Below are 26,681 nucleotides of genomic sequence, written 5' to 3' on the forward strand. Positions count from 1 at the left end.
TGTATTCATGGTGAAAATAGCCGGCTATATTCACCATGTTTGAACGTTTGTGTGCTTGACACAAAATCCCAAGGCACACCTGAACATGTGTCATATGGCACACGGTTTGGGAACCACTGATCTGTCGCATGACAAGCGACGACGTCGCATGACAGAGGATAAATAGGCACAGCAGCCATTATTGGGGAGAAGTTGGCTCTCTTCACACTTCCTTCAATGGTGTTACCAATGATACTAATGAAGGCTCTGTTACGTTTCATGTAGCACAGTGTTTCTTAAACCCTTAAAGGCCTAGGCCAGACAGAGCTGGATATTTCATATATCCCGGTTTTTCCGATATCCACACACAAAAATATCTAGGTCCACACGACAAAGATATCTAGGTCTAAAATAATCTGAGTCCCCAGACCTCCACTAGGGGGACAAGCACACACACAGTAAAGTCTTCTGAGGCTGCAATCAGACTGGAACGCACAAGTTGAGTGAGAGTTGTGTGGGGGAGGCGGGGGGCAGAGACAGCACAATGCATTGCGGATGGAAGTCGAGTGGTTTGAAGTCTAGTGCGAGTCGTGAGCAAGTTGGACGCAACCACACAACACCACACGACTCGCACTCGACTTCAAACCACTCGACTCCCATCCGGAATGCATTGCGCTGTGCCTGCCCCCCGCCTCCCCCACACGACACGCACTCGTTTTTGTGCCTTTAGGTCTGTAGCCGGCCAGAGATATCCGGGTTCCATGTCTACACGGATCCAGTGAATCGGATATTTTTCAATGTCTCCACTTATTTATCCGGTTTAAAAAATATCCAGCTTCGCGGCCAAAATATCCAGCTTCGTGGCCAAAATATCCAGCTTCGTGTGGCTGCAAGCCCCAACCGCACAAAAAAATGTCTAGCAAATGTCTAGCTTCAGAAATATCCAGCTTCGTGTAGCCGGCACCTAAGGGTCCATTTGGTTCCATTTGTACACTCTCAGAGTTACACACCTTTTAAGGGGTCATTTGGAACCCCCAAGTAACCACGAGGGTCCCTGTTTCGAGTGAGACAACATGCACAATAACAGCACCCTGACTCTGTTTGACCAGAATGGAACAGAGCCTTCATTAGTATCATTGTTAACACCTGTGAAGGAAGTGAGAAGAGACCCAACTTCTCTCCAAAAATGGCTGCTGTGCTTATAGCCTATAGAGGTTCTCAAAGTGGATTCCAGGGACTCTGTAACGTCTGTAACTCTGACAGTGTACAAATGGAACCAAATGAACCTGTCAGGGTCCATTTGTACACTGTCAGAGTTAATAGGGAGACCGTGAAATTTTAAAGTTTGAACCACTGGCCTAAACAGAACGACTTCAGTGTCCAGGAGGGAAACGGCTCAAAGCTATAAACACGTCTGCTGTATACAGTCTCTGTCGACGCTCTGCGCTGTCTGGCCGCCCAGGCCTTCATCCTCCTCTACCTCCCCTCCCTTCGTCCGCCCGCAGCCGGGAACGGCGCTCGACGCCGCCCCGGTGTCCTCGCATGTACTCCCCTCCTCCTCCTCCTCCTCTTCGTCATCCTCCTCCTCCTCCTCCTCTCCCCTTTCCCTGCCCCCTTCCTGCTCCGTCTCGGACCCGTCGCCCTCCATCTTTGAAGTGTAGTCCTCGTCCGAGCCGCTTCCCTCCGATCTGCGCTTCCGTCGCCTTCTCGTCGCCCTCCTCCTCCTCTCCGGTCGGCCATCTTCCTCCCCGCCCTGTGGCGTGCCGCTCTGCTCCTCCTAGTGGGGATTTTGACGGGAGATTTCGATTTTTATTGGTTTAACATTATATACAAAGAACATACAAAGCACCACCCGACTAAAATGTATTCTGTCGGCGTCTTGATGGCGTCATAATGCCTGATTTAACATTTGGCTGCTCTCTGATCTACATGCTCACAGCATGTAGATCGGCTATTTTCACAATTTCTGCCTCTAATATTTGACAATTTGGCCAATGTTTAATTCGTCATTTCAGTATTAACAAAATCAATAACGAAAGACAATGCATAGTTATCTTTTCCAGGACCTTCCAGGACCCTTGATCAATTCCAAAACTTTTCCAGTACTGGGAAAAATATTTTTTCTAATTTCAAAACATTTCCAGGAATTTCATGACCGTGGGAACCCTGAACACAACTACCTCCTCCTCCTCCTCGTCCTCCTCCTCCTCGTCCTCCTCTCCGGCCCCGCCCCCTGCCGCGGTGGCGGGACACTTGTGGTCTCGGTAGTAGCTGTTCCGGGTGAAGCCCTTGTTGCAGGCGGAGCAGCGGAAGCGGTAGTTGTCGGTGTGGGACTGCTGGTGCTCCAGCATGTGGGCGCGGCGGCTGAACGCCTTCTGGCAGAACAAGCACTTGAAGGGTTTGATGCCTGGACAAGGACCAACCATGGGGTGAGCTCATTATAACTGTGCACTTTTCACTAGTATACATTTCTTCATAGCCCCGGGTTATTGTGTGGGTGAAATTGGCACTCGGAGGCCATTCTATGACATCAGAATATGTTTATATTATTATTATTATTGTTATTAACCCATTACGACTTAAAGGAGTAGTTCACCCTCAAAATGACTTTTCTTTTATTGATTACTTACGCCATGGAGACTTGAGTTCAATAATTATTTTAGTTTTTTGTTGCATTCCTAAGACAATAATTTGATTACAATAAATTTACCCCCATTGATTCCGGATACGGAACCAATGGGGGTAAATATACTAGAATATTTTTTTTGTCTTAGGAATGCGACAAATACAAAAAAATACTATTGAACTCAAGTCTCCATGACGTGAGTAATCGTTCGAAAGAATGTCATTTTGGGGGTGAACTACTCCTTTAAGGCCAATTCTACAAATACCTTCTAAATCAGTAGAAGTAGTTATCAAACGTCATTCAAAATTATTCAACATTTTTCAAACACGATGTATTCTGTAAATTAGGTTGGAGATGGGTTTGACCAGCCGCCCCACCTTTTCGAGAGAGTGTTTTTTGCAGGTCTTTCAGTCTGAGTGTATCAAAAAAGTCAACTGGGTTAAGGCAGCGGAAGCTTGTGATTGGCTGCGCAGAGGTGCCGAAAGTCGGGGGGACGGAGATACACTTAAATCTAACCTTAACCCTAACCCTAACCTCAGTAAAACTAACGCTGGTGAATGCTAACCTGGTGAAATGCTAACCTGCCGACACTGGTGAAAACTATCCTGGTGAATGTTGAAATGGTCGGGCCAACTGTGCTTAACCGAGTTGCTTTTATGATACACTCGGACTGAAAGACCTGCAAAAAACACTCTCCCCCACCTCTTTGTAGCTTGAGGAACATTTTCTCTGTTACAAGGACTAAACAATACGGCAACATAGTGCCATTAGAATCTACTAAATTTCCAATGGGAAGTATATGTTGTTCACTCACCAGAGTGGGACAGAATGTGTGCCTTCAGTTTGTCTGGTCTGTTGAATTCTTTAGTGCAACCTACGTGAGTTCTGAACACACAACAACAAACATATGAAGGAAGGAAATAAAATAAAGAAACGTGACACAATTAAATACGGTACATAATTAACGCAGAGAGAAAATAAATACTAGTGAATAAATCCAAAGGAAATAATTAAGTTTGATTAAGCTTAGTTAAGGCAGTGTATACAGTATATTATGGCTTAACGTCCAAAGAAGTAACTGTATTATTTAACATGTCTGACCAAGTTTCAATACTATAATATTATGTTGTGCTATCTACAACATAATTTACTTCAATTGTTCTTCCTATCGCCAAAATAAAAGTCTGGGTTTCCGAGGCTACTTCAATTGTAACAAAGTGTATTAATCGTGTTTCTGCTATTTGAATAATATACTTTATTTGAATCTATTCTACCTCTGAGTACCCTGTCTAGCACCCTACATCTGCTGAACAGACCTTTCTTTGTGTCTTTCAACGCAGAAAACAAAGGCTTCATTCAGGATTATTGTCATTTGTTTCTGGTACAACAGTTCAAGTGAAGAAGATCAATTAGATCATCGTTAACAGCCTGCAGTGTTGGACAAGGAGTAGATTTCATTTCTACTGTATGGTGAAAAGTGTTTTCAAAAGCGTGGTAAGCGATCATGACATACAGTAAAGAAGGAAAGAAAGAAATCCTTTTGCATGACGGCTCGGGTACCGGAGGAGACCTGTTGTTGTCTTCACCCTCCCAATGACTACTATGGGGATTAGCAGGGATAGATCCAGCGTAGAGTATTGGGGCATGGGGAATTGGCTTAAATACTAAATTGGAATACGGAGGCGGAGGAAAAAAATGTTTATTTTTATTACCTTTTATGGGCAGGGTTTTTCTTTTTTCTACACTAGACTTTGTTCTACGATAGCCTCAGATCTCATTGTGCCAACAATTACTGTGATGGGAATGGGATTTGGGGTGTCATCACTATGTATACCTGCCTTAATGTGACACTGTAATTCAATAAAAGGATTTGAAAAGAACAAAGAAATCCTTTTTATTTCAGTACTTTCATCTGAGTCATTTTCTGAGCTCAGATGAAAGTAACTTCTTAACTAAAATCTCACCTGAAAGGACACTTGTATTTCTTGAAGGGCTCATGGATGAGCATGTGTCTTTTCACTTTATCCTTCCTGTTGAACGTTGCGTCACAGAGGGAGCATTTATATGGCTTCTCACCTGTAGAACAAGGACAGTTTCACAAGTCAAATCTCACAGATATGTACCGTTTCATGACTTGTAGTTGTTGGATTTAGCTGAATCATTCTAATACATTTTACTGCATCATAATAATAACAGACACTCCACCAGATAACTGACAGACTCCATGAGACAACAGAAACAGACTATCCTAACCTGACAACAGGCAACATGGCACTGATGAAGATAAAATATAAATGCAACTTGAAAATAAACTATTCTTTATATTTATATAATCACCATATCCAGTATACGTTCATGTGCACCAGCACATAAATGGAAACTTGTAAAGCAGGGGTCTTCAACAGGGGGTCCTCAGACTTACTACAGGGGGGCCCCCAAATCTTTGTACGATAGGATCATGTTTTTTACATTAACCACTCGCATCCCTATTCTGTGTGGAACATTAGCCAAAAATAGCAAAGAGGTTTGTCAAGGGAAAAGAGGAGCAGACTAAAGTATTTGACGGTTCAAGTGGTTAAATGTCTGACTCCAAAATGATGACAGTGCTGTCAAACAAGTCTATGCTGTCTAAGAAATCTATGAACATTTGTAATTTGCAAAACAATTTTATACAATAGGTAGTGGGGGTCCCTGCTTCATCTTTATCTCAGCTAAGGGGTCCTTGGCCTGAAGCCGCTGAAGACCCCTGCTGTAAAGTGTTAATGTATACAGCACACAAGCCAAGAATGGACACATCAATTGAAAGGTATGAGGTTCGCAGACCTGAGTGAATCCTGGTGTGTAACTTCAGATAGTGCTCCGTCTTGAAGGCCTTCTTGCAGATCTGACACTTGAACCTGCCTCCGACTCCGTGTGTGGGGAGGTGGCGTCTGAAGTACCTCTCACATGGGAACACCTGAAAGTCACAATTATTAACCCATTTTGAACGGGTACACTTTATTGAGTATCATTATTTTATGCTTTAACTATTGAAAAATAGCAGATATACAAGCTCACAGCGCGGCACCGAGTGCCGCGCTGCAAGCTTGTAGATCTGCTATTTTTGAAAAAATCGTGAAAATCAGAATTTTGACCCGATTCTATAATTGTCTTTTGAATCCTTCTAAGATTTTTTTTAAAAACCTATGTTTCTATGTCAGCAATCTGGCTAGCCATCTTCAAAAGAAAAGGTCCTTTTCACTTAAATGGAGCTCAGTTAGTCTGTTCTTGAGAGACTACCATGTCAGTGGTTCTCAAACCTTTTCATGTGAAGGACCCCCAAACTGATATTTATTTGGCCACGGATCCGCATCTCAAAATATTTAGTTCCAGGGACCATCCAGAAGCAAAATTTGAGTTACAAACGTTCGCTTTGAAAATACATATATTCAAAGATTTGCACACATTTTCACGACTTTTTCAAAAATAGCAGATCTACAAGCTCGCAGCGCAGCACTCGGTGCTGCGCTGTGAGCTTGTATATCGGCTATTTTTCACTGGTTAAAAAATGCAATAATTCTGGGTTAAACAACCTGAGAGATTAGTCTTAGAGTTTAGATGGTCAGTTCAGTTTAATCACCTGAACCCTAGCGACCCTATAGTGGTGGGCATGTCATAATAGGCGGACAGGAAGCAAAAGTATTATTTACGAATATTTGGTGAAAATGTTATGTACATGTCATGCATTAATCCTCTGTTGATAATGACTTTAATTGGATTAATTGAACAGTTAAACAATAGAGCTACAAAGTTTGACGTCATTTACACATCATACCTGGTTGGCTGGTTCACGCTTTTTTTCCCCTATTCTGAATTCCCATACTTTTTTCATATCGCGTCATATATGAACTGTTTTCCAAACATAAACAAATGATCTCAGCGGTTTGACTCATACGGATATGAAGAATCAACTGATGGTGAGAAAACGCTATTGTTATTGTCGCCAAATTAGTTACATTTCCGCTAGAAACATACTGTATCAAATATGAGTGACTGACTATCATAAACCATACAGACTGAGAGCCACCTCCCCGACAATATCGCGGAGACCGTTTGTTTATTTTTGGACCACAATGCTTATATAAGACGATTTCAAGATGACTCAATGTTATTCTCCATAAAGAAATTACTTCCGTGAACCGGGGGATGAGCGAGGGATGGCATGACTTTGTTACTCTACATCTGTTATCTTGGTTTACACACGATCAGCTGTTCATGAACTAGGGCCTCTATGTACAGTACGTAGTGTGTGTGTGTGTGTGTGTGTGTGTGTGTGTGTGCGTGCGTGCGTGCGTGCGTTGTACCTTTTGACAGTGGGGACAGGGGAAGTTGTGTGAAGCTGTCAGCAGATGCTGTTCCAAAGCCTCCTCAGTAGAGTACCTGCTTTGACATTTCATACACCTGCAAAGAAAAGTCATGCCAAGGAAATGAATCAACAGCAGCATGTGTAGTACTAGTTACCAGTAAGACTCCCTAATCGGGAGATAAGCGACCGTAGGTGGCTTATCTCCACAAATAGGGCAAAAATTTGTTTTTCCAAAATCTTCCTGATCCATGTTGATGACATGAGTGTAGACATGCTGTGTAGTGATATTCGTGATTTTAGGGCAAAAACTGTAGGAGCAGTGTCCAAAAATGTGTTTTAAAAATCGGCCTGAAGGTGGCGCTAGAATAGGGCCATGTGAGAAATGAGGGGTGGGGTCTCCGCGTTGCCTTGGCGGACGAATAGGTACCGGCCCCGGCTCTCCCAGACGCTCCTAGCCCGAGTTACGGCATTTTATGTGCGCTGCAGTGGCAGGGGGTCCTCCACTGGGGGCGCCACCACTTTTGCATCCGTTCTGGAGCACCAGGAGTCGGTGGTCCCCGGGAATTCCCCGTGAGCAGCCCCGTTGGGGTGGTCATTTGGTCATTTTTGCACATTTGGTCATTTTTTACATCTGGGGGTCCCAAGGAGTGTGTGTGTAAAATCTGGCATGGATCGGGTCAACGGGTGCGGAGATATAAGCAGGGAAAAAGTGTGACGTGTGACGTGTGAGCACATTTGGTCATTTTTTACATCTGGGGGTCCCCCAGGGACCTGGGGGTCTACAAGGGACCCTGGTCCCTTGTAGTTTGGCAGTCAAGGAGTGTGTGTGCAAAATTTGGCATGGATGGGGGCAACGGTTGTGGAGATATGAGCAGGGGAATAGTGTGACGGACTGACTGACTCACTCACTGACAGACAGCCTGTGGAGGTTTTGGTAGTAAATGCGACCTACGGTCGCAACCACATAAACTACAGGGATATGAGTCTGGTCAGTAGTATATATAAAGACATGAGGAAGCTTCGTTGCGGTCGGGAATTACTTAAATCCCTGTAGACACCTAATAAGTTGTCAAGTTTTATTATAGGTTTAATCTTGCTTGAAATGTACAAGTGTGCAACATGCGATTTTGGTGACACATGTTGCGACAACTTAACTACTTTCTATAATAACACAGGTAGAATGTGGACTAGACTAGGTTTAAGGCATAAACATTATCAGCTGTACTCGTCTTGTACTTGATACATTTTGTATCGAGTCCGATCAGCCGATTTATACTTTAATTGTAAAAAAGGGTCACTGTCATTGAATATGGCAGTAAGATACATTCAAATAATTATATATAAAATAACCTTCAGTTCAGGCTATAATCCTAATGTAAATAGCTGAGATAGGCTACTAATAGTTTTTGTACAATGTCGTATGGTGCGCCTGCTCAAAATTATTTGATATGTAATATGTGCACATATTGTACAAAAACTATTAGTAGCCTATCTCAGCTATTTACATTGGGATTATAGCCTGAACTGAAGGTTATTTGATATATAAAAATGTAATTCCTATTTAAAAAAAAAAGAAGAAAAAAAAAAGAAAGTTTTGAAGATCTTCACAGTCTAATGTGGTTAGACATCAGGATGCGTAATTGCCTGGATTTCGTCAAAAAATCTAATAATCAACCAAAGCAACACGCTACTCATTGGATCTACTAGCAAGAGCCTGCAGAGGCTTCCATACATTCAAAACAGCGCTGCTAGGATTTGACCACATCACATGACTCATCAGTGCATTCATCCCCCCCAGTCTCAAAGAACTTCTCTAACCAAAACCCTCGACTTGAAACCTTCGCTCGTCCAGCACCAACCTGTCTCCTTGCCCGCACGACGGGGCGACCGGTCTTTCTGCGCCACTGTCCCACCATCCCTGACCACTTGAGAGTCCCACAATCTACCTTAACTTTTAAAAATGGACTCAAAAATAAAACCTTTTTAACAAAGCCTTTGCTTTGGCTTTTTTAAATTAATGTTTTATCGGCTTCCTTTGTTATTTTTGTGCCATTTATTTTGAAAACCTGTAGTACATTGTGATTTGCAAAAATGTTACGTGCATTCAAAATTCAATCTATTATTATTATATTACAAAGCGATGTATGGGTCAGGAGTGGTTCACCCCAAACCTGACTTACTTCCTATCATGGAGACTTGAATTCATAGATATCTTTTGGTTTGTTTTTGTCGCATTCCTAAGCCAACCATTTGATAGTGATAATAAAGACCCTCGTGTATCGGTTCTCTGTGGAAAAGCTCACCTCTGGTTCATCCCATAGGCGGGAGAAAGAACCTCAACCGGATCTTTGCCGGTGGAAAAGGCCCCAAAGTGGGACTCTCTAGGTTCCTTTATGGAGTTCCTAAATTGACTCTTATAAGTCTGTAACTTTGACAGGGTACAAATGGAACCAAATGGACCCGTTAAAGGAGTAATTCACCCCCAAAATGACTTTTTTTTCTATTGATTAGTCACGCCATGGAGACTAGAGTTCAATAATATTTTTCGTTTTTTGTCGCATTCCTAAGACAAAAATGTAATAACAATAAATTTACCCCCATTCGTTCCGGATGGGGACCCGTTTCGAAACGGGTCCCCATCCGGAATCAATGGGGGTAAATTCACTCGAATCAATTTTTTGTCTTAGGAATGTGACAAAAACCAAAAAATATTATTGAACTCTACTCTCCATGGCGTGACTAATCAATAGAAAGAAAAGTCATTTTGGGGGTGAACTACTCCTTTAAGGGTCCATTTGGTTCCATTTGTACACTGTCAAAGTTACGGGGAGACCTTCAAAAATGTCAAAGTTTGGAGAAGCACTACGATAGGAAGACACAAAGAGTCTCCCTCGTGTCTTCACGTGGCTGACCTGTACACGGCGGGCTCCTTGCGGGCGCTCTGCTGCGGGCAGAAGCAGTGGGAGTACTGGTGGACGCCCAGCTCAAACAGGGAGGGGAACACCTTGCTGCACAGGTGGCAGCGGTACGTCAGCTGCTCCTGGTGCGTCCGGATGTGCTCCAGGAACTGGTCCAGCTTCTGGAAGGTCTGCGAGCAGGACTTCAGCACACACTTATACACCTGGGGAGGGGGAGCATCGCCACGCACACATACCGGGGTTAGGGGGTGCAATTCATGTCCTTTACTTTTTACCCATGAAATCAAGGAGAAACACTTTTTGGGGGGAATATACAGTAAATGTATGTATTTTTATTTATTTTTTCAAAACAAATCAATGTTGTAACAAATTTTGAAAAGCAATTTCACAAATACAAGGTCACGGTTTCGGTTTGATTTTTGGTCCAGTATTAAGGCCCATTCCCACTGGGCCAGATAACAGATAAAAAAATCTCTTTCTCCAGATATGTTTCCATTCAAAGTGGATGGTAGATACAGATAAAAAAAATATCTGCCACAGATATTTCTTTTATCTGTGGCAAATATTTTTTTTTATCTGTATCTACCATCCACATCCAAAATATCTGGAGAAAGAGATTTTTGTATCTGTTATCTGGCCCAGTGGGAATGAGCCTTTAGTCTTTTTGCGTTTTTTTCCCTCTCTCCAAATCTCAGTAGGCACTAGGTAAAGAGGAAGGAAGGGTGGGGGAGCCACGAACGCACACATGTCCTGACGGATGCACCCCACAACTGATACAGCTCTGGGTAGGCCTAAGACCTAGTACCCAAACAGTTGACTCAATTGTTTTGGTAGTGAAATATCGCCTTCCTTGGGGACCATCTCTTTGATATACACTTTAAAGACTGTGTCTGACATACTGTCCAGTATCGAGTTCAGTCCCAGTGCCAGCTCACCGTCTGTAGAGAAGGAGACCAGCTCTCCATCTTGTAGATCCTTGTATGCCATTGTTAATTGTTGACTTTTCAGGTTGGGGAAATTTTCAATAACTCTTCCTTTAAGTTGCTTGTAACTTCTGCCACCATAAAAGCACCGAACCTCCTTTATGGAATTGTCATAAGCAGACAATTCCTTCTCCATAAGATGAGCTTTGACAGGGATGTCTCTGATGCACAAGTGAAAGGTTTCGCCCTGCATGCAGTTCAGTCCCATTGTCAGCTCATAATCGGTAGAGAAGGCGATCAGTTCATCATCCTTATCCGTGTAGAACATCTTGAAGTACTGATCTTTCAGGCTGGGGAAATATTCAATAGCTTTGCCCTTCAGTTCCTCGTAACATCTGGCGGCATAGAAGCACCGAATTTCCTTTGTGCTTTCTTCCTTCCCCAGAAGATAAGCTTTCACATGTAGCTCGTTCATATCAGTGTTCTCTGAATCTATCACTGTCAGTTCCTTTGAGTTACTTCAATTCCTCGGCAAAGTACGAAATATGCAGCACAGCACCTGTTATAAGCTGACGGAGCTCTGGTCTGAACGTCACACACAACACAAACACACAAACCGATTTGCGCAGATGTGTCCCAAATATGTCATTGTATGCCCACATCTTGCTGTCCAGTGGGAAAGAATGAATAATCGTCACTGTCGGGCAGAGGACTTGTATAACCAACTAGACCAGGTCAACCTGGTTGTGCCAGACCCCCTGTCTGTCATCATCATTTATGACATCATGCCTTTTGTAGGCATGTCATCATCATGTCATCATCATATATACCCTTTATATAGAAAACCCGGACAGACCGACATTTGCTTATGTAGGCCTACCCATTTCATGGGTCTGGCAAACACTCTTTAGTGCCGTGCAAGAATATCCAATCAACAAGCTCACAATACAGCACATATGATAATACTAGTACTAGTAGTACATTTGGCTAGTTTTCAAAAACTTTTATAAATGAAAGTGGTTAAGTGTGTGTGAGTTTTATAATATTCAACCAATGAAAAGTAATTTACAAGAGCTGTTGTGACTAAATAATAACTACATTGGATCAACTGGAATACAGGTAATTTTTCCCCATTTCATAGAAAGTTAAAGTCTGGCTCCAGCCCCTGAATCGCGCTAGCTTCAGCTGAACGGAGCTCTCTCAAGTGACACTGTAGAAGGCGGATCTTTTCTTTGTTGAAAATCTAACCGGAGTCCCGGCCCAATCGGCATAATTGCAGATACCCCAAAAAGTCACATAATTGCGGATATATAGTGGCCGGGGGCTCTAGAAAACACACTGACCTGCTCTCCTTTGTGCTGGGTCATGTGGGATTTGAGCTGGAAGTAGGTGCTGAATTTGCCCGCACAGAACTGGCACTGGTAGGAGCTGTCTATGAGCAGCATGTGTTTGGGTGGAGCGGAGGGCTCGTGGTGGTGTTGATGGTGTCCGTTGGACATGTCTTCACCCTGGCTGCTCTCTGCGTGGCCCTGGGGTTCCATCGCTGTCTCCTCTGGGTCCCCCAGATCCTCCACTGCATGACCACATGGGCGTCACAAGGGGGGGGGGGGGAAGTTGGACTGAGTTACTAGGGCCCAAGGTGGAGGGGCCTGGAATTATTTTATACTTTAGCTATTTTTGAAAAGTCACGAAAATGTGTGCAAATCTTTGAATATACTGTATGTATTTTTTTAAGCGAACATTTGTAACTCAAATTTTGCGTCTGGGGGGTCCCTGGAACTACATATTTTGAGATGGTGGTCCGTGGCCAAATACATATCATTTTGAAAAAGTTTGGGCAACACTGACATAGAAACATAGGTTTTTCAAAAAACCTAAGAAGGATTCAAAAGACACTTATAGAATTGGGTCAAAATCTGTTCAAAATTCAAATTTTCAAGATTTTTCAAAAATAGCAGATCTACAAGCTCGCAGAGCGGCACTCGGTGCCGCGCTGTGAGCTTGTATATCTGCTATTTTTAATAGCTAAAGCATAAAATAATAATATGCAATAATGCGTACCCGGTCTAGATGGGTTAATTTGATCACATGAGCCCTAGCGTCCCCATTCTGTGGTGAACGTTCATTGAATGAAAACAACGCAAATTGAATTGTTTTCAGTGGGAGCACTGCACATTTACTCTATGTTGGAAAGAACAGCACTGAGAGTCTATTTTGCACAGTGAGTGACGTCATCTCCTTGCCGAGAATATTTTCTACTCGGGCATTTGGATGCATTTTTAGGCGAGCACCTGGTGTTTTCAGCTTTGAAAAAAAAAGAAAGAAAAGAAAAACGCTTTAGCGGACACAGCCCTTCGAGTGTTCCTGATTGTGAGATGGTACCATAGTGTATTATATATATAATAGAGAGCGGATAGCCCCACCCCAGCTATTCATTTCAATGCAAGTTGCTCAGTGGCGTTTTGAAGCATGCGGAGTAGCTAATCCAGGTGCATTGTGGAGGAAATTGGCACATCTGGATGTGCCAAAATGTTTTACGTCGAAACATAATTACGTCACAAACGTCACTTGACATCCATTGAACCCTATTGTAGACCCCAGTGGCGCGCTCTTATGCTCGTGCATATAGTCCGTCCCCCGTCCCCCTGCCTGCTGTTCCGGCTGCTTCAATATTTACAAGCCGTTCTGGGGCTTGGATGGTACCTGTTTGCTCCGCCTCGTCTTCTGTCTGTGATTGGCTGCTCTGCTGCTGCTGTGGCCCCTCCTTTTCCTGTTCCCCCGGCTGCAGCTCCTTCCTGCTGGCCTCTTCCTCATTGGATACCACCGGGACTACCTTGACGCTGATTGGCAGCCGGGATGCCACGCTGGCCACGCCCAGAGGCCACACCTTCATTAGAAGAACAGGGTTCCATTTGTTATGTGTTGTTGTTATTTCCTTAAAGGAGGACTTCACCACTTTTCAACCTGTCTTCATATAATAGGTCTTCACTAATGTTCATAATAAAATAGCGCATTTCATTCAGTCTGACCAGAAGCAGGGATAAAATCTAAATGAATGACCAGATGAGGGCAGAGAGGCATGCAGTGAGCGTGCTCAGGACCTTGTGCGTCTGCATGTGCTTCTTGACGTTGGACTTCTGTGCAAAGGCTCGGCCGCACACGATACACTGAAACGGCTTCTCTCCCGTGTGACTAGAGACACAAACCAACGTACAATAGTCATTATTAACTGGTAATAATGAAATGGCTTTAAGTAAAAAAAAAAAAAAAAGTATATATATATATATATATATATATATATGTCACCGGATGATAGAGAAACAGGACGGTCGAGAAACGTAGCACTCGTCATGCAGCACGGGGCGGAGCGGAGCCGCTCGATTGTCCACGACATTGCAAGCGGCGCGCAGGCCAGCGGACCTTGGTCCTGCTCTTCGCCCCCGAGCACCGCAGGTGCGAGTGGCCGCGAAGAGCGGGCCAGGGCCGCGCGGCCGGCGGAGCGCCGCGCGAGTTACGAAGCCGTGGTGAATGCAATCGTTATATTTATGCCCAGGCCGTAAGGCCTGGGTAAGCCCACGATAAACGCCCTGTCCAAGTGACTACAATGGAGCTAATGGCTAAGCTAGGCTAGGCTAGGCTAGGCTAGGCTAGTAAATAAAGTCGCAAATAGAGTCGCACACGAGTGATGTCAGCGCCTTCACTAGTGAATGGCTGTTGTCGCCACCTGGTGGTGATTGGTGTGTGGTGAACGACAAAACAAGCGCTCTTACATAGAACGTCCTGCGTTACCCAAACATCCGGTAACATATATATATATGTTACAGGATGTTTGGGTAACTCAGGACGTTCATTGTAAGAGCGCTTGTTTTGTCGTTCACCACACACTAATCACCACCAGGTGGCGACGACAGCCATTCACTCGCATTCACTAGTGAAGGCGCTGACGTCACTCGTTTGCGACTGTATTTACTAGCCTAGCCTAGCCTAGCCTAGCCTAGCCTAGCCTAGCCATTAGCTCCATTGTAGTCACTTGGACAGGGTGTTTATCGTGGGCATAAATATAACTATTGCATTCACCACGGCTTCGTAACTCGCGCGGCGCTCCGCCGGCCGCGCGGCCCTGGCCCGCTCTTCGCGGCCACTCGCACCTGCGGTGCTCGGGGGCGAAGAGCAGGACCAAGGTCCGCTGGCCTGCGCGCCGCTTGCAATGTCGTGGACAATCGAGTGGGCGCGGCTCCGCCTGGAGGATGTTGCTGTGGGCGACCGCTTGTTCCGCCCCGTGCTGCACACCGAGTGCTCCGTTTCTCGACCGTCCTGTTTCTCTTTAAAACCGTGACATATATATATATATACTGTATATCGTCGTTGTCGGGTGAAAACCTTATCCAAAACCGTTCGTTTTGTATTTATCATTTTAAAAATGATTTAAACAAGTGAAAATAGCCGATCTACAAGCACACAACGCCTCGCATCTGCTATTTTCACTAGTTTTGTGCGACAGTCTTCTATGATGAAGCAGGGCTTCACTTTACAAAATAAATTACAAATTTGAAACTTGGAGATACAAAGTTTCTGCCCGACAGTGGCGATATGCTATATAAGATAAGATATCATTTAATAACTAGTAAGACACCTGAGGGTGGAATGCGACCTCAGGGTGACATGCGACCTCGCCCTAAAGGGCGAGGTCGCGCCAATTCTTGACCATCTTGGCCAACCACAGCGTTTCTCTGACGATTCTAGTTGTTGTCATTCTGGGGGGAGTTTGTTCATGTTTTTGTGAGGGTATCAACCCTAGGAGACATGGGGAGAACATGCAAACTCCACACAGAAAGGCCCTATCGCCAACCCCACCTAAAACTCACAGAAAAATACTAAGTGTTAGTTAAAGCTGCTATCCAGGAAAAAGAATCTAATAATTATTTAATAAAAAAAAAAAAAAAAAAATGTTTTTGTCCTCTGCTTACAGAGGACGATATTTGCCGATATTTGCTGATATTTACCATCCACTCCAATGCAATCCAGGATCTTTAGAGCTCATTTTCTCTGTTTCTTCTCCCATGCATTAGGTGTGCAAGGTTTAATCATGGCTAAGTTGACGAAAATCTAAATCTAAAATGCTTGGTAGCCAATAGCTAACTTCAAGCTAACTTCATCCTCTTCCTGTACATGCTCAAAGGAAAGTGTTCTGGCAAGTCATGGCTCCAGGGCTTGGGCATGCATTACCAGCATATCTCCATTATTCTCTGGTCACTGGGCGCCCTCTAGTGGTGATAGGCTGGCATTAAATTAAAAGAGTTAATTATTTTTATCCAATCTGTATGGTAGAGTATGTTAATACAATACAACTAGCACATCTGCAATGGTCGGAGCCTCGGAGGTGGTCTCCCTACTCCTTCCTTGTGACATTTAAACACCGGTGTCGGGTAGTACAGGTTGACAAGTAGTACTGCCATAAGCTCATAAGCCTGAAGCTCACATCTTCCAAGCGGGGATTCCCTCTTGTGAGAGCGGACGAGACCCGAGCCGAGGTCAAATCTCAGGTGCAACAGTTGCAATTACCTCTACTCTGTCGGAAGAGGAAATAAACCTTGCAGATTACAGCTTTAACTAAACAGACTCTAACTCTTCGGGGTGAAACCACTACTAAAGACCAACGAAGTGTTGAAGGTTGCCTCACCTTCGGATGTGCTGCTGCAGGTCAAAGTTTTTACAGAAGACCTTCTCACAGAAATTGCACTTCAGCTTGGCTCCCTTTCCCTTCAGTGGCTCTACTGAGGAGTGAAAACAAACAACATTACTCCGACCACTGGTTCTCAAGGACCCCCAGGGTTCCCAGCTAAATGAGGAACAGTTTAAACCACTCTCATTATGTAAGCCATTTACCATGAGAGGGAGTGGGTTGTTGGCTGATTTACCACTGTTTCAGGGTTGTGCCACGAGACGCAGGCGAGTGGCAAACAACCCTGAAACAGTGGTAAATCAGCCAACAACCCACGACCTCGAATGGTAAATTGCTTTTCTACCACTTTTTCCATATAAATGAAAGAAAACACAGTTGTAACTTGCAAGGATCTTTAGTTACAATCATTAATTGTTTCAGTGGGCGGGGTCCATGAGCCAACTCAATGACATATTTTCAAATGAGGGTTTGTGGCCAAATACATATAGCATTCGGGGGTCTTTGACATGAAAATGTTTGAAAACCAGTGCTTAACGAATGTTAGACCCAAAATAGGGGTGCTAGTGTTTTTAAGTGGACCCTGAACAGACCTGGGGATCCATCGGGGCCTTTCTTGCCATTCCGCGGTCGTTTGGGGATGATGACCTTCTCAAAGTCGCCCAGCTCTGTCAGACTGGCTGTGATGCTGCAGGTCTTGGTCTTGAATTCCTGTTTTCCAGGACTGTAGACAGGAGGGGTGGTGAAGGACTGGCTCTCCACACACTGACTAGGAACCTAGGAAAGTCACACTGGCTCAGTAGAGGTTCATGTACACCACTATCACAGAATGCTAAAATGTCAGCTAGTTCTCCTACAATGCTACAGTATCAACATACATTCTACAACACATCCTCAATATTAACTCAGTTAGCGCCGGGCGACTTTTAGATCAACTATCTCACTATGGTCTTCCCTGCCGAGCGACTTTGGGCGACTTTTATATAAAAGCATTGTTTAAGCTTTTAATTTGGGTTAATAGACGGAGCGAAATGCTTAGCTTACCTTCGGATGTTATCCACACGTAAACCGTGAAAAAAAAAGGATACGATTATGACGTCACCTTTAAACCATAGCTTCCTGTTTACGTAGGCCTCTGCTAGCCGCTAGGCTCAATGCAAACCATCCGACCCTCACGCAGCTTCACTAGAGCGGATTTTGATTCGGAAACTTTCTGTGTGGCATCTGTATACGTTCCGGTGCCCATACCGATGGTGGTTTTAGACGATCAAGCACGAATTGAACAGTATTGAGCTCAGATGGCGGCCCGCGGGTCTTCCATTCAATGTCAATGGGGAGCGATGTCATCGTCCCATCCTTGGATGTTGTGAACCTTGGTTTTAACATGGGTTTACATGGGGGCTTGCACAGTCTATGGTCAATGGCTCGCTCTAGTGGTCATTGCGTGGTATGGTATGTCAATGTTGCTTGGTAAATTGATGTGATTAACACTCACCCTGCCAAAAAAGACGTTTCTATAATAAAAACGTCTTTTTAACTATGGACCTCCCTGCCAGACGTCTTCTGGACGTCTTTTTTAAATAAATAATAAAAAAATATATATTTTTTTTTTTGTTCAAAAAAATAATATTTTGGACCTCCAACAATGTACTAGGCATGATCGCGATCGCGAAATTGCATGTTTAACCCCCATACCAACCCCATCTTTCAAACATGGCAGCCATGTTTGTTTACATTTGAAGAAAACATAAGGGCTGTTTTCTCCTGAATGCCTGAACGGATTTCCAAGCGGATTTTTTTGTTTGAAAGCTGTGAAAAGCATGCACATGCATAGTGCATGATCTGTGCACGAATGTGTGCACCAGCGTGCACACTATTTTTTTAACCCTTTGTTGGCGAACCGGCAATATAAGAGGTCCCACTTTAAATATGGCACAGAACGAGTTAAGATGATTAAATATAGCTATTTCCTGGCGTTATAAGCGCACATTCATATTTAGCAGTGAGCTTAATACACAAACCAATGTGATAGTAAGAAGCTATGTCAGAGATGCGGGTCCGTGACCAAATACATATCATTTTCCTTGAAAAGGTTTGAGAACCACTGACATAGTAGTCTCTCAAGAACAGACTAACTGAGCTCCATTTAAGTGAAAAGGACCTTTTCTTTGACGATGGCTGGCCAGATTGCTGACATAGAAACATGGGTTTTTCAAAAAACCTTAGAAAAAACCTTAGAAGGATTCAAAAGACACTTATAGAATCGGGTCAAAATTCTAATTTCCACAATTTTTCAAAAATAGCAGATCTACAAGCTCGCAGCGCGGCACTCAAGCTTGTATATCTGCTATTTTTCAATAGTTAAAGCATAAAATAATGATACACTATAATGTGTACCCGTTCTAAATGTTTTTATTAAGCAAAACCCACCTGTACTGACTGGAAGGACTGAAGGCCCTGCAGTGTGTGGATCTCTGCGTTGCCGCCGCCGGCCATCGGGGGCAGCGTGCTGTAGACCTGGACCATGGAGTTGCTGTGGCTGGCGGGGACCCCCTGGGAGGACAGGGACTGCTGGGGCGGCTGGCCAGGAGGCAGGGGGTGGGCCGGCGTCTGACCGGAAGGGAGAGAGTGTGACGGCTGCTGCTGCTGGTGATGGGGGTGGTGGTGGTGGTGATGGTGGTGATGGTGCTGCAGGTACGACACGCCGGCCATATGCATGCTCAGGTTGCTCTGGAAAAAAAAGAAAAAAACACACAAGAGAAAGAAACCCTTGATTAACTCAATCAGCGCCTTTCACGGGATGACGCGTGAAAAGTAATAGAGTATCTATAGTGCCATCCACGCGATGTCGCGTGAAAAGTAATATATTACTGTAACGGCGAGTAAAAATACCTAGTACTTGGCCGAAGCTCCGGAGACGAAATCCGGCGCTGATTTGTCATCATCACGGCTCCACGAGCACAAAATAGTCATCCCATAACATTGAGGTGGACGGGGGATCTCATCTTTAATGTCCATTATCTCAAAACTACACTTTAGAAGCTAGGATGGAGGCAGATGCTCGCTTATGTTACACAGTTATAAAAGCTCCCGGTCGGCCATTACACAACTCCACGTGGACACGCATCGGTTCCGGCGCACGATCCGATGACGTCAGACCGGAAGTGATTGCGCGTTGGACTTCTGGCCTTCAAAATAAGACAACGCAAGTGAATGGGACCTGAAGGAGGCACTTTGGACATTATAATCCGTTAATGTCTGGGGCTCAGAATGAGTTAATAATGGGACGTAAACGCATGAATGGGGACAGTGGTTCCCAAAAAGTGGGTCGAGGACCAATTCTTATGGGGTCGCGAGTAAATACTTCTGCATATATTGTTTCTACATTAGGTTTTTAATTATTATTATTTAAAAAGATTTTAAAAAATCCATTAATTAGAAGGGAGAAAATACTCTTCAGAAGTACTGAAAGTAGCAGATCCACAATCTTGTAGATTGACTATTTTCACTAGTTTGGATCCCGGGACGACGTCAAATTTCTGTTTTGGGTCTTGACTCGAGCTAAAAGCTTTGGGAACCACTGAATTAGGAAATTGCAATGCAAGATACTGTAGTAGGCGTCTCTCATACCAAAGCCATCCAGGTACTATTGAATATCTGTCATTGGTGGCTGATCTTAGCATCTTATTGTAGCTATGATCTATACTTATTTATACAATAATCATAACACACATATAATGACTTAAGGCCAAGTATAAATGTACTGCAATCGTCTTATAACTATATAATTTAAGCACTCATAATTATTCATAATGCAATAATAACACATTATAAAGCCTTGTATAATGACTTTTAACATAGAGTATCATAATGCTAACTAATTTCAGGTCCCTCATAGACCTTTTTCTTTAGGCCAGGATCATAGTGTGTTATAATTCTCATAGTTGCAGTACATTATAGTAATTCTATGATTCGTCAGAGACGGCATCTCTGTACAGGGTTCCCACACATCTTTACCAATTCATTTCCAAAACTTTTCCAAAACTTTTCCAGAATATTTAACCAGATTTCCAGGACTATATAACAATAATTCAGCTCAATAACAAGTCGTTTACTCCTATGCGCAATGCCCAAAGACAGGTAGTGTATGCCAGTGGTTCTCAACGCCCGAAATAATCATATTTGAACCCTGACGAGCACTAAGAGTAGAGGAATTTTGTATAACACGGTTTTATTGTGAAAATAGCAGATCTACATGCTCACAACGCCTCGCGTTGCGAGGCGTTGTGAGCATGTAGATCGGCTATTTTCACAATTTCTGCCTCTAATATTTGACAATTTGGCCAATGTTGAATTTGTCATTTCAGAGGTATTAACAAAATCAATAACCAAAGACAATGCATAGCATTTTTCTCCAGGACCTTCCAGTGACCCTTGATCAATTCCAAAACTTTTCCAGTACTGGAAAAATATTTTTTCAAATTTCAAAATATTTCCAGGAATTTCATGACCGTGGGAACCCTGAATGTAACGCTGGTCAAACAGAGTCTTACCTGTACAGGTGTCTGCATGGATGCCATAGGCTGCTCTATGGAGGTGAAGGCAGAGATGGCGGACATGAGGACGTCATCGCTGACCAGCACGTTGCCCTGGACCAGCGTGTGTGTGAGGGGGGAGGGGGGCACCGTGATGTACGTGGATACCTGGGACTGGAGGGCAAAAAAGAAAAACAATACAACTTCACTTTTTTGGCACATCACAGATTTACAGGTGTAAAAAATGTCAATGGTCTACAAATATACAGTATTATGGAGACTGCATTAATAGCAATCAATTAGCGCGAAAGGAATTATGATATCATCAATATTATATCTCTAGGTGCGTAATGTCAGTCACTCCAAATTCTTTTCATCACCTGTCCAGTGTCCGTCCACAATATTTCCTTTATTATTTACGGACGTGTAATTAAAACCACCATGAATGTTTAAATATGCAGATCTTTTAATGGTGGTGCAGGTCTGTTATGGCGGTCTTTGAATTCAAAGCGTTTTTGAGAACCACTGGTATTGTAATGGTATAGCAGACGTGAAGTCCACATAACCAGCTCTGACAGAGAGGTTCCGGAAACGGTTCCAAATGGGATGGAACAGATTCCTGGTTCCTCAATGTGGGACCATATGAAAATGTCATATCATGATTATTGAGACAAAATTATTTACGATCAAAATCCATTATCCTGGGGGCGGAACATTTCGCAACGCTTTGTGAGCTTGTAGATTGGCTATTTTTTTGGCAAAGACATTTGATAGAGAGTAAAAAAAAGACTATCAAGTACGTCCATTATAAGTACTTTTTTTTTACCAATTATAGAGGGTTTAAGTGGTACCGGATATGCAGCTCGTCGAATAAAACGTGAATTGAGTCCAGAGCATGACGGAGGACGATTTCACTATAAATTAAATCCCCACGATACGATCATCATTAGGGCTGTCACGATTATGACATCTTACATAACGATTAATTGTCACTCAAATAATTGCGATTAACGATTTAATTGTGTTTTTGTCGTTGACAATTACATTTCTGTTTGGCTTGTAAGCTTTGAAGTTGCACATGGTAGATATGACACATAACCTAAATATACAAAGAAATTGCTGACATATTTGACAACTTTATACTTAAAAAAGAACATTGATAGTGGAAATAGCCGATCTACAAGCTCAAGTTGTGAGCTTTTAAGTCGGCTATTTCCAGTATTTTTTACTTAAAAATAAATATATGAACATTTTTCAACATGGAAACGATTATGACGATTATGAAAAATAATCACGATTATGTCAAATAATTGCGATTAGACGATTATGTAATAATTGTGACAGCCCTAATCATCATGAGTGTTTTTTTTATCACGATAGACGATAACATGGCTTATGGTCCCATCCCTAGTCCTCACCTGTCGGCTGGCCGGCGTCTGGGCTCCGGAGGTGATGGAGGGGACGGGGGTGTAGGCGTTGCTGGAGGCCAGGGACACGGTGGACAGGGAGGGGGCGTTGGACTGACACTGCTCCCTCTTGTGGGTCATAAAAGCGGGCAACGAGTTGAACTGTTTCTTACACTTCCCACACAAGAACACGTCCTCGTCATCTGGATGGCGACATGGAGGGAAGGTGAATGATGTGTGTGTGTGTGTGTGTGTGTGTGTGTGTGTGTGTGTGTGTGTGTGGGAATAAAGCAGCAAAAGTATGACGAATCTCTTATCTACATATTCTAACTTTTTGTGTGTGTTTTTTATTGCCCTACTTGATTGTACTACAGTGACGCAGTACTATCTACGTTGACGTGTTTTGAGATCGCCAATCTGCTACTTTTTGGAATTATCCTGAAAAGTAATTCAAGGTTCAAGGTTCAGGGTTAGTTACATAAGACTAAGAGTAAAACTTATTTTTGTTCGGCTTCCTTCAGACAATGCAGTTGTATATATAAAATAACAGCAAAACAACAAAACCAACACATCTAAAGATAAACTAATAAGTAATGATAGTTTTGGACATAGGACAGACGATGACAGAGATCCAATAAAAATGTTTATAGACATGGGAAGACATAAGGGCAAGCACAAATAGTGACATAGCTCTGTTTACACAATGCTGTACCCCTCCAACTGTATATATATTCCCCATTTTCAACTGTTTTTATTTTACTTGTAACACTTGCTTTGGAATGTAAATGCAATGTAAACGTATGTTTTCTCATGCCAATAAAGCTCCTTTGAATTGAAATTGAATTGACTGAGCGATGCATGTGAAGTGATGCGCGGAAGCAGGGATTGAACCCGGGACTCCCACTCGCCAGTCCAACGCACAACCAGTTGTGCTAATAGGGCTGAGCCCCTATGGCTGAGCCCGATTAGCAGGGCCATTGTCGCTGGTTCATGGCTGGTACTAACTGTGGGGGCTACAATCACCCCCCCGATCTTTGGAGCGCGCCCTCGCGTTTCACACATCACGCCGCGGACCGCCGCACACAGCGTGGACCTGTCCCTCACGCGAGAATATCACGCTCCTCGTCCTGCCGGCAACGCCAGATTGTAGTGATGCGCGGAAGCGGGGATTGAAAACGGGACTCCCACTCGCCAGTCCAACGCACAACCAGTCGTGCTAATAGGGCTGAGCCCCTATGGCTGAGCCCGATTAGCAGGGCTGTTGTCGCTGGTTCATGGCTGGCACTAACTCTGGGGGCTACACATTGCATACCCATTGACTGGATGGTGGCTGTTCCAGACACATTCTGGCTGTTTGGGTCAGGAACTCCTCCTTGGCTGTCCAGTAGAGACTGGACTGCCAGGACGGTCTGGTTGTCCATGCCTGATGAGAGAATACCATGGGTGTGAATGAGAAAGCTGCTGTAGGCCTGTCGCAATTATTACATAATCGCATAATGTATATACACAAATGTCTAATTAATGTTTCATGACAATAGTCTAAGAGGAATAACATTAATCAAACTACCATCACTGTACCATCAGTCATACATGTTTTTAATATTGTGTTCATAACATCACAGCGGATCAGCAATCATCCATTACAAGCTCATAGACTTGATGTATTTTTGTGGAGTCTGACTTTATAGGTATGCATATATATATCAATGACATTAGACTGTGGAAAATCAGGAGACTTTCTGGATCCCTGGCAGCCTATCAATGGGGTGTGAGTAACATAACACCCCGTGCTAACTGATGTGATCAGTGCATGCATCTCTAAATTACAATTCAGGAGCACAGCAGGAGAAAGGGTAAAAATTCAGGGGTGTTTGGCAGGATATGATACATCTTGATCCAAGGCTGCCATCTCCATGACTGTATCATAATTTAATTATTTCTATAACATGCAGGCCTGAATGTACGATTGGTGTGATGTTATTACAGGTTAGTAGCTACTATTTCATATGAACATATCGCCACACTTACAGATCACAAATGCAATCAAAAATGATATTAATAATAATATGAATAATGATGATAAATAGATTGTTTGGTATAGGATCAAATCAATCTGTTTGTTTGTTTACAGTGGGAGCTGATGCTTCATGATGTGAGGAATTATCAGCAGCTGTTTGTTTTAACAGCGCCGGGCAGTTATTCAATGCAACGCACAATCAGGACCTTCGAGACGTTTCAAAAATAAAAAAATAAAAAGTGTTACGTGATGATTGAGAGATAAATAAATACAATGATCTTCTACCTTCCAGCACTTCGAAGATTGCCTGCGCCATCTTGCCGCTCCTATCCTAATAGATAGACACTCGATTAACACGCCTGTGTTGTGTGTCAGTTTGTCAGGTCCATGGCTTTTCTTCCGAGCTCCTAATGAAGCCTGGGTTTCCGAGGCTAGGTCCATGGTGGTCAGTAGTGAAAAGAAAAGTAACTTCTGGGGATTGTCAGAGCTTCTCAAAGTAGGGTTTAGGCATAGAGGTAGGCTTAATGTGTTTAGGTAGGGACCCCCAGGGGTCCGTGAGGGAGTTCCAGAGGGCCCCTGCCAGATTAGTTAATAATAGTACAATAATACATCATCAGTGATGGAAGAAGTTCTCACTAATCAAGTACAAATGAAAGTCCAGTATTCAACATTAACTTGAGTAAAAGGTCCAAAAGCATTGGCATGAAAACACACTGAAAGTAGGCTCGTTTTTTGCAGAGTGCCTCATTTCACAATCCATTGCATCTGGTATCGATTGATGTGGCCTCAGAAAATGCACCGGGTAGTTGTGCCCCGATTAGAAAATAGCAATATTTATTGTCATTATTATCATTATGCAACTCTTTTAGCTTAACTTGTGTCTGTAAATAACTAGCAAGAGGACACCTCAGCGTATGCCAGTGTTATTGTACATGTATCATGGTTATGTTTGATAAACTTGTATCATTTCTCGAATACAGGAAAGCAAGGTCGACCTATTTGAATATTCTCTATGTCGAAGAACCCATAACATAAATACTGTGTGTGTGTGTGTGTGTGTGTGTGTGTGTGTGTGTGTGTGTGTGTGTGTGTGTGTGTGTGTGTGTGTGTGTGTGTGTGTGTGTGTGCGCGCGCGTGCGTGCGTGTGTGCGTGTGTGTGTGAGAGAGAGACCAATATTAAAAGTCAAAATAAAACATAAATACAAACTTTTGTACTTTAACTCAAGTGCATTTAGAATTTTGGACTTTTACTTGTAACAGAGTATACTTTTAAAAAAAAAGGGAAAAAAAAGAGTACCTTTTCCACCACTGTCTAGTATTAAATGCTAAAACTACACTAAAAGGTCAAAATAAGTACCCGATGCACCGACTACAGAACTAGAGCGCTACGTCACGGCCTCGCTCTCGACCAATGGCGACGCCCGGATGTGCGCACGTGTCGGTTTCGCGGCAAAAAGAGTTTCGCGCGAAAAGCAGCACCCGGGAGTCCTCCTTGTTTACATCGGACGGAGACAATAACAAACCAACGAGAGGATCATCTGGGGCTCCGCGCGGCCAAGCGATCGACGGACGGCCACCGATCCGACACCTGCGGCACCGAGGCCGGCCGCCGTGGAGCGGATCGTCGGGGTTTGTGGTGAAGTTTCAGTACCCGGAGCGGAGCGCTTCCTTCCAACACAACGAGGCTGGCTGAAGGACCGAGGCTAGTCAGTTAGCATGCACGCTAAGTTGCACAACGTTTACATCCTGATCTGCTTCCATCGTAAAACGCAAAGAACACAGTCAGTTGTCGCCCCGTAAATGCTGTTGCGTTTCCGTTGTGGGGTTTCAACAGCGCGGTTGTTGTTTCACTGACGTGTAGTTTAGTTCTCGGGTGGTAAAGTTTAAAAAAAGAAAAATTGCCATGATCTTGGATGATTCAACTCACTCTGCCCCAACTTGTGAAAATCGATATTCTTTGATCGATTTTATGGATTGTCTGGTTTGAGCGTCTGATAAACTGCACCAGTGTTTGTTTATAGTAGCACGAGCTAGCTTAGCTCTTTTTTTTTCTTTTAGCAGGAGGCCCTTTGACGCTTTACTGTATTCATAGAAATGATGGAAACAAAAGATTAGCTAACTGGGTGGCTAGCAGGGTGTTTTTTGCATTGCATTCTTCATTGATTGTCTGGCCAGATCAGATAGAAGCAGGGTGTTGGTTTGCTAGATATCCTCAATGCCACATTTACAGTGCATAATTAGTTTGCAGTCAG

At 43.5% G+C, this 26,681-nt stretch overlaps 1 protein-coding gene across 1 annotated transcript; it reads right to left on the reverse strand.

The window, feature by feature from the left end:
• Positions 1-459: 459 nt before the first annotated feature.
• On the reverse strand, positions 460-24,750 carry znf341 (zinc finger protein 341; the record flags this gene model as incomplete). The annotated part of the gene is made up of 18 exons (XM_080732863.1): positions 24,715-24,750; positions 23,725-23,835; positions 22,425-22,615; positions 21,025-21,180; positions 18,902-19,201; positions 17,065-17,248; positions 16,472-16,565; positions 13,893-13,983; positions 13,495-13,678; positions 12,135-12,364; positions 9,863-10,071; positions 6,949-7,045; positions 5,429-5,561; positions 4,570-4,681; positions 3,420-3,490; positions 2,160-2,386; positions 1,591-1,756; positions 460-464 (listed from the first exon to the last, which is right to left on the reverse strand). Exons 1-18 carry the CDS (start codon positions 24,743-24,745, stop codon positions 460-462), a joined length of 2,592 nt encoding a protein of 863 aa, XP_080588989.1. The 5' UTR covers positions 24,746-24,750.
• Positions 24,751-26,681: the final 1,931 nt, after the last annotated feature.

Source organism: Nannobrachium achirus (assembly GCF_963921795.1).
Source record: "Nannobrachium achirus genome assembly, chromosome: 9".
Taxonomy (NCBI): Eukaryota; Metazoa; Chordata; class Actinopteri; order Myctophiformes; family Myctophidae; genus Nannobrachium; species Nannobrachium achirus.